Source organism: Hetaerina americana, unplaced genomic scaffold (assembly GCF_022747635.1).
Source record: "Hetaerina americana unplaced genomic scaffold, ioHetAmer1.1.p SCAF_10, whole genome shotgun sequence".
Lineage (NCBI taxonomy): Eukaryota > Metazoa > Arthropoda > Insecta > Odonata > Calopterygidae > Hetaerina > Hetaerina americana.
The window spans coordinates 29,218,113-29,227,513 of record NW_027286070.1 but is presented as its reverse complement, the minus strand read 5'-3'; the positions used below and the strand labels follow the sequence as shown (position 1 = coordinate 29,227,513).

General features: G+C 34.1%; 1 protein-coding gene across 2 annotated transcripts in view; it reads right to left on the bottom strand.

Annotated features, from left to right (window-relative positions):
• Window positions 1–2,468: 2,468 nt before the first annotated feature.
• Window positions 2,469–9,401, bottom strand: part of LOC139700024 (uncharacterized) — a 569,652-nt gene continuing 562,719 nt past the window's right edge. For both annotated transcript variants that reach the window (XM_071598462.1, XM_071598463.1), the window contains 4 exons: window positions 7,453–7,609; window positions 5,654–5,788; window positions 5,387–5,558; window positions 2,469–3,411 (listed from right to left, as the gene is read on the bottom strand). In XM_071598462.1, coding sequence (XP_071454563.1) covers window positions 3,207–3,411; window positions 5,387–5,558; window positions 5,654–5,788; window positions 7,453–7,609 — 669 coding nt within the window. In that variant the 3' untranslated portion in view covers window positions 2,469–3,206. The remainder of the gene's footprint in view (window positions 3,412–5,386; window positions 5,559–5,653; window positions 5,789–7,452; window positions 7,610–9,401) is intronic.

Sequence of the window (9,401 nt, the reverse complement as noted above, 5' to 3'; positions counted from 1 at the left end):
CTTGTTTTTCTTTGCTGTTTGATACAGCTGAACTCATTTTTCCTTTGTTAGTCATGCATAGCTATTATGTATTTAAAATTATGATGCAACATTTCCCTGCCACTGAAATTTCTCCCTTCCTTTGTGGTTGCCTTAAAATTCAATTTCAAGCACCCAATAGCCTCCACCTCTAAGTCTATATTCAATTATCAGGTAATCCTCACCCCTTTTTGCATTAAATCATTTACTGTTTAGCGTCTCAACTTTAATCCTCGGATTCATTAGCTGTTAGCATGGTCCCATGTTTGCTTTCACCTATAATGGTATGCTTTTCTGAAACCCCAAATGAAAAATGCTTTTCTTTTTCACCTGCAAACTTCACGTCCTTAGCCTATATGGAGGGCCTACAACTTTGCAAAGGAGGGTATGAATTTATTTGGAACTCAATAATGTAAGCCTGAAATATTCTTCTCAATTATACTTAATGATAAAGAAATGATCAAGCCTTCAGATTGTAGAAATTGTGCTGTTATACCCTTCCGAAAATCATTAAAAATATCTAGGAGCCTTGAAAAGTTAAATTCGCCTGAACGACTCAAGGTGATTAGACCAGTTCTAACATTGGATAATTTGCTGAAGAAATCTGTGTATCTATGGAAATCTATTTTGAGAAAGTGAATTAAAAAAATTCACGTTTGAATGAACTTTACAAACCCAGAAAGATATGGAAAATAATGAGGAAGTTCGATCTACTAGCTAAAATTTCAATGAATACCCATATTTATAACCAAATTAATTTTAATGAGTGCAGGAAAATTTTTGTTTTCCGATCAAACGCTATTAAAAAACAGAAATTACAAAATCAAAATCTAGATCACCAATTAAAATTTTAATACACCTGTGTGTTAAGGATGGTACCCCCTTTTTTTACCTGTTAAAAATTCCAACCCAATCTATATGTTAGTTAGTTTTGGTATAAGAGTTGAGCAAGCAATAACAGATTTTCAGATGTGGTTATAGGATGCTTTGGTGCATGCATGTATGGCTCTTTGCCCCATGCATGTGATGTCATACAACAATTTTGAGAGATTTTAGGGCTTATCTCTTTCAGTTACATTAATTAACTTTCAGTGACATTGATAAATTATATGCTTTTATCTCTTTTAGTCCTGGGAAACCACAGGTGGCACTGGAAATGCAACTGGACCAGCCCTGATGTGTGAAATGCACATACTGGAGAGCTTAATACTAAATGAGCTGCAGTCTAGCTGATCAAATCGATCTTCATATTGATATCTGTGGTTTGTCGCTTATAGTTGGTTCAATCTTTACTTTTTTGATCAGGCATTCCGATCGCCTTGGATAGCAAATCCAATTTTTTATTCTTATGAAAACTCTAAAAGCATTCCATAATCAGAGCAAGAACCATGGTTGGTAGAACTTATCCTTTAACGTTGTCATATGTAGACATCTGAGGCATTTCAGCCTTTAAACACCACAAATAATCTTTCATATAATACTTACCTGTGATATCCATTTATGGACTTTATACTTTACCCTGTACACCATTTGCGAGAAGGTGTTCTCCATCGAAATAATTGATCACCCCACATTCATCCCTTCCTCATATCTTCTCATTCCGCTGATCCTAATGATAGGTCTGCTCTACTTATATGAATGGCAATGTTTACTTATTGGTGCTCAGGTCAAGATTTTTAAGATAAACAGAGGTTAACAAATATACCCAATGGCATCCTGTAATGATACGAAATGGAAATTTGGTTTAAAGGTTCAATAGGGATCAATTGTAATATGTGAGTGAAAAAATTAATGTATGTAGCTACAATTAAGGTAATTTAAAGTAATCTTAGAAATCAAGTTATGATATAAATGCTAGAGGTAAATAAATCCAATATTTTTCATAAGCTCGTCTGTTTGTTCGAAATTATCAGAAATATCTGGTCGTTAGTGAATGTTTGTAATGTTTATTTATGTGGGTTGAAATCAATATTATTAATTTGTAATTACAGAAATAACTATAATAATAGTGTATTCCTCATTAAGTTCCAAATACTAACCAAATCCAACTTAGAGTTGGCCAATGCATCATCTTTATGCTGTATCAATGCTATTCCTAGATATGATTTTAATGTTATCAGCGAAAATTTTTCAGTTTCCAGAGTGGTTGTGTAGATGTCTACCTGTATTAGCTGGGATATAATGTCTGGCAGAAGGCTAATGAACTCAGGAAGTTATCAATTATTTGAAAATATGTAGCTTCAGTCAACAAATAGGTAACTTTGTTATTTTATGTAAAACTATTGGGTAATCTTATTGTGATTCTTATCATAGAAAATTGTATTCCATTCTTTGAGTTTGAATGAAGTGAATATTTTCCTGCCTTTTGCAAGTTGTATTCATAAGTTTGCTAAAGCTTAATGTTTATATTATACATCATTGTGCTTTAATTTGCTGAAAAATTGAATTTTTCCCAGAGTTTTCATCCCAAAAGTTTAAAAATAAACATAGATTTAGTCATCTATTGTTTATCCGACCAGTAGTTGCACTGTAATTCAACCAATGTACAATTTGCACTGTAATTCAACCAATGAACAAGTTGCACCCCTGCTATACTACAGGAAGAAACCATCATTGAGGTTTTTAGAACATATCACAATTGACTTTAATGTTAAACACATTAGTTTTCATGCTGTTGCATGCATAATTTCATTGATAATCAGTCTCACGTTCCTTTGTGTCCTTGCCAATAAATTTCAAAAACCTAGCACACATTTTTAAATGTTGAACATATCTCAATATATGGACTTGGGAAACCCTTAACGTGAGCAGTCTTTTCAGTGAACCCTCCTCTATTCCCTTTATGGTTCACTTGTGTGAATAAATACTCATTTCACTCATTAAAAAAACTTTTATCAACCACATCAATTGCAATTGATCTCTGCAACAGGGAATGCGACACTTCACATCACCCACAACAATGGCTTAGTTGTCCAAAGTCTTCATTAACAAGTATGCCTCCGAAACAGCACATCCATTTGGACAAATTGGAATTTGCACTTGACAGTCATTCCTTTGGCACTCTAGCAACCACATTTTCTCATTTTAGGAATTGTCACTCTATGACATTGGCATTGTTCACTTTGCACATTAGTCAATCAAACTATTTTTATTTGAAACACAGAACAAGTTCCAGATGCAGCATTCTATTATGTTGCCACATATGCAAGCTCCCATCTTTCACACAGAAAGAATAAGATGGCCATCATTATAATGGTTTTATCGATGTTACTTCTATTGCTCTTTCCTGACATGCCTTCCTGTGCAGGAGCAGCAACCCTATTGTTAGCTCTAACAATTTGTGATTTCCATCGGACTGAATAATCAGGTGGAGAATCAGATAGTGAAGAAAGCCTGTAATGCAAAAATAGAGCTGATTAATATACAGGATATTTAATGGAAAAGTGAATTCTTTTTTAGTAGAAATTCTTGATGAGTAGATGCCTGATTAACGATCTTCTGAGAGAGCACTTCAACATTTGCCCATTAATTTAGCAGTACTTTGAAAATGATGCAATTTGTACATTATTAAGAAAAATCCATGGCATTTTTATACTGAGAGATTTTACTCATGTATTCATTAGAATCCAGACGGACAGAATCTAGTCTGTTTTGCCATATTTCAGGTTTTCCTGAGGTCATCTACCTGATGTAGAAATCCTAAAGTCACGACAGAAGTAGCATTCAAAAAACCTTCAGTTTGTGGGTTATTAGGATTTGCAATAATTACAAAACCAAACTTGGTTGTTTATCATGTAATCAATATCCAAAAATATTGAATTTGAAAATTATGTCATTAAAAACCTTTGTATCCCATCTCAGAGAGACAAACAATGGACAAATTTTAAGAATCCATCACTTTTATAAAGTGATACTTCTGTAAATACTTCTATGTATACTTCTGTTGTGAAAACTTCTATAAATTTCCATTATAATCTAATACATTCACTGTGGGTTTTGATTCCTGACTGGGTAAATGAATGGCCAGGCCAACATAAATCACATTCTAAATACCTTTTCAGGGTTCTAATTTGAATAAATATATATATTGTGAGTGATAATCTTTGCTAATATCATAGAAAGGAAATCAACAATTGAGTTTTAATTGGAAATTATCTAAACCTTTTTAGGTATCTTTATTTTCGGATTGGTACTCATACATGATTCGTATGATTCACCCTCTGAAGATACCAAGGTCTGATAAAGAGTCAGCTGGTTAAACAAGATTGAATAGAGGGATTCTGCTACATATTTGAAGCTGCATCATAGTTCAGCAGGTAGTGCTGAGCCACCAACCATAAGGCTCAGCTTCAATTCTGGGTGATGTTTCTTGGCACTTTCACCAAAGCTGAGTAATTTTTTGAGTGGGAGACTTTCCTGGGAAACAACATGTGGCACAGTGAAAGGAACTGGCCCCAATGGCAGGTGAAACTAAAGCCTGAGTTCTGTCTGCACCTATCAAACCAGCCTCTGGGATTATTTGTGTGGTGTGTATTCAAAATATTTTTATATGCACGTGAACGAGGTTACCTTATGAAGTTTTTTATTTCCTCTTTGAAATTTCTTTTTGGTAAAAATATAATGATCCAAATTGTGATTTCAGGTCCTACTTATTATCTGTGTATATTTATTACCATATGTTTCCGAGACAACACAGAAAATTCTTAAATCTCTTTGAGAGGTATTTATTATATTTTCTTAAATTTATGGGTGTATACCACACCTTTTGTAAGCTATACCAAGCAAGCAATTCAGCTAAAGGACAACCCTTTTTACTCCGCATACCATTGTAATAAGGTTTTACTGAATTTTTTACTTTGAAAGTAGTTTATTTTCAAATAGATAAATATATATAATTCTCCCAAATATTAACTATTGTATGTTTGGGTATTTCTATGCATAATAAAAAACCAAGGAAGTAAGTTGGTAACAAGACCTTACTCTGCATTTGACTAATATTTTTTGCTCTTATGGTCTGGTAATATTTATTTGCAAAATATTTACTTTTTAATTTGCAGTTTACCTAGAGTTTAAGAAATGCAAATTTGGTTGTTCTCTAGGAAGCTTTTGCCTTTCATGAGGGTAGTTTAGATCAGGGGTATCCCTGAATTAACTTGCAGACCCAATATTTGAATCTCATCCAAATCCACCGAACTATCATCCCTATTTTAGGGTCATGCATCCCTAGTTTTATATGGACCTCAAAGATTGAAGTAAAATAGGTGGGATGGAACCTAACTATTTCATTTATTTAGAACTGAGCACTCCATTTTTAAGGTTTGTTCTTGACCTGAATATTGTAACAAACATAAAATTTTTTTCCATTTACCTGAGAAACACATTACTCTGCTTCCATGGGAGCTTAAATGTCTTTTTTCTTTGCCTTGGACAGAATGTATAAAGGACTTGACCAACTCTATCATCAGTAGTTCTATCCAGCTCTTCCTGCACTGTGTTATCACGATACTGGAGTAATGTAATATTCCATATATTACATGGCTCTGGAAAAGTAATAAAACAGGAATAAATAATCCCATGAAGAAATTAAAAATAAATTTTAAACAATTTAATTAGATAAAAAAATTGTTTAACTTACTATTATCAGTGGTTGAAACCTCCACTGTGAGCTGCCTTTCAATGTGTGAATGAAGTAACCATGTGCAGGACTCATGGTAATAGTTTCTAGGGGAGGGAGATGAAGTTCTCATCCTGTTTCTTGATTCAATGGCACCTATTGTGGAACAAGAAATTCAAGAATGTTTAGATAGTAACTCCAATATTTTAAATAAAACAGTTTCTGGCGTCACTTGATGGAAAATCTTTATATTGAACTTGAAATGAAACCACTCGACTTTGCCGCACAGAAAAATTTTTTATTTACTACCTTGGTTTTGTTGTGGTGTAACAACATAATTGTATATTGAAATGTAATGAAATAATTGACTTTGTAATTCCACACACTTTATTTAAAAACACGACCCAGGTTTCGACGTTGAACGTCATCATCAGGTGGTCCTCATAGAAGCACGCTGGCTATATATACCTTCTGATCATAGGAGGGGGGGGTTGGTCGGAGAGGGAGGTTGGAGGGGTAAAAAGGTTACAATGTAGCTGGGAAGAAAAGAGAATTACATTTTTGATTTAGAAGAGTGGTAGGTCTAGGAGTGGGGAGTGGGAGGGATACAAAATTTCGTTGGCAAGATCATCTTTCCAACGGACGCATTTCAAAATTTCTAACTGCTCCAAAGCATCGCAGGAACTTAATGTAATTAAAACGTTAGCAGTAAACAATGGTTATTCAGAAGATCTAATAAATAAACTTTACCGGAATAAACTTACAAAAATAGCCTTAAGCCACATTTACAACCCCGAACATGTAAAAGATCCCACTGCCAAATGGTGGAGAATACTATATCTTGGGACTATTTCTCAAAAAGTAATTAAAAGTTTACCTAAAGAAAAAATTAAATGTGCCTTTTACAGTCGTTCATGCCTTAAGAACCTGATCTCTCACACTAAAGACAAAGTCCCCGAAAACGAGAGGAGTGGAGTGTATGAGTTAAAGTGCCCGGATTGTAGCACAAAGTATATTGGGCAAACAGGACGGAAATTTAAAGAAAGGATTAAAGAACACCAAACATGTGTAAAAAATAAGAACATAACATCCCTCTTTGCAAAACACCTCATTGAAAGTGACCACAAAAGTGACTTTGTGACAAAAATTATTCATTTTGAAGAAAAAGGTCAAAGGCTCGATGCTTTGGAGCAGTTAGAAATTTTGAAATGTGTCCGTTGGAAAGATGATCTTGCCAACGAAATTTTGTATCCCTCCCACTCCCCACTCCTAGACCTACCACTCTTCTAAATCAAAAATGCAATTCTCTTTTCTTCCCAGCTATATTGTAACCTTTTTACCCCTCCAACCTCCCTCTCTGACCAACCCCCCCCTCCTATGATCAGAAGGTATATATAGCCAGCGTGCTTCTATGAGGACCACCTGATGATGACGTTCAACGTCGAAACCTGGGTCGTGTTTTTAAATAAAGTGTGTGGAATTACAAAGTCAATTATTTCATTACATTTCAATATGTTATGCAAATTCCACAAAGTTACGCCTGAGACAACAAACATAATTGTATTCGTTCATCGTATTTTTACCTGATGATGTTATTCCATAACAAAACCTAGGTAGCAAATAAAAATTTTTTCTATGTGGAAAAGCCAAGTGGTTTAATTTAAAGTTCAACTCCAATATTTTGTAATATAGACTGTGTTATCATAATTTTTGTCGAAATTTGTTATCATATGTAGCCTTGTGTGTATTATTATTCATTATATTCAGTCTACATTCATAAATTTTAGAATTAATACCTATTTATATGGAAAAACTTTTACCTGCATTTTCAGTTTTGACTCTTTCTCCACAAGAGTTTTCATCTTCAAACTTGTAAGTGGCCTTAAATCCAAAACCTCTGGTTGCCCAACTGTAATGAGCTACTCTATACTCAACCAGGAGACTGGTCGTACTTCTCACTACCAATGGCAGGGCATCCTTAAAGAAAAAATCATTCCAATTAATTCAGCCATTGGCCATTTAGGAGAATTCTGAACCATATCCAATGATTCTACTCATAGTATTGTAATTTTCATTGTGAATTATGTCTACAATTATAAATAAATGGTCAAAATCCAATATGTTATTATCATGCCATTCCAACAAATTTAGGCATCTGAGTTCTTTTTAAGATATTTGCTCTGTGAAAATAGTGAGCTTCTACAAAGAAGAGGAAATTGATATTCATTGGTACCTTAAGTAAAGACATAAAGAAAACACTAATGAAAAGTTGATTATGGAGCATGGTTTTGTACGGCATAGAAATGATATTAAAAGTCAACTATCATTTTTCACAGAATTCATTATGTACTACTCATTTCAATACATTACATACATTGTCTTCAGGTAGTAAAGAATATTTTGTACCTGTGTATTGAAATATATATATTGTGAAATATAGTCGATGGAAAATTATAATCAGCTTTTAGTGTTGTAATGACATGTTCCCACACACTAGAGTTGGCCTCAATCAATTAAATAGCTTGGAAACTTGTCATTGAGGTGAGAGAATAAACATGGTTAGGCTTTTGAGTTATGGTTGGGAAGAAAAATGGATAGAAACTAACTAAAAAACTAACAAAGTAGAGCTAGGTAAGGTAGAGGAACATAGAAGGTTGTTGGGGGAAATTTGAAAGGCAGGACAATTTGATGCAAAAGATTGTGCATCCCTGGCCTGTCTTCCAATTGAATGTTATCACCAATTTAACGGTTGGCTTCATTTCAATGCAACAATTTCAGAGTGTAAAAATCATTTGCCTTGACTGGGATTCGAACCCAAATCCCTCAATATCCGGTCAAGTGCTTTCGCCAGTTAAGCTATCGAGGCATCCTCTTAAGCTCTGAAATTTATTTTAAGGCCCAAAATTTCAATTAAGCCTTTAAAAGCTCCAAAATTGAGGGTTTAAGAGGACACCTCAATAGCTTAACTGGCTAAAGCACTTGACCTGATATCGAGGGATTTGGGTTCAAATCCCTGTCAAGGCAAATGATTTTTACGCTCTGAAATTGTTGCATTGAAATGCACATTAGAGGATGACTCCGTTAAAGTCACTGTTGCAGTATCTCCTGCAGTTTCTTTGGAAGGTGGGCTTCATGCTCTCAACTAGAATGTATTGTAGTGAGAGATACTTTGCTAACATTATTGTTATTAGCATTTGCCTTCTGGCTTATGATAAGTTTTTGATGGGCACAAATACTACACACTGTTTTAAATCTAAGCCTGCTGGGCTTGCAAAGCAAAATATCTTTAAATACAGCCTGCTCAATAGAGAAAGTTACATTTTAAACTCTGCATACTTTCTACTTCCCTTAATTCTAGCCTAAATACTTAGTATTTTCCATCCTCTACCACTTTCCCTCATCATTCTTCCCTTTATTAGAATCTACTGCATTCCATTGAGACTCTATCTCTCCTGTTCCAATAAAAGAGATAGGGTGAGGAATGAGTTGGTCCTGAATGTGGTATACTGATGAAGAATTAGAAAATTATAGCACTATTGCAAATCATGTCAGCAAATAGTAATGCAAATCGCCCAATTCCAATGTATGTTCATTGAAATGTCAAGAATTCAAAATCTATAAAATTTAATTTTGCTCTTGCCATCTTCATAAACTTGCTATTGCCAAGAGAAAAGTTAATTGTGGAATACAGTAAAAATTATTGAATTAATATAACTATGATTTTCAATATGTCCATTTTTATGCATAGAGAATATAAACTATGTATAAA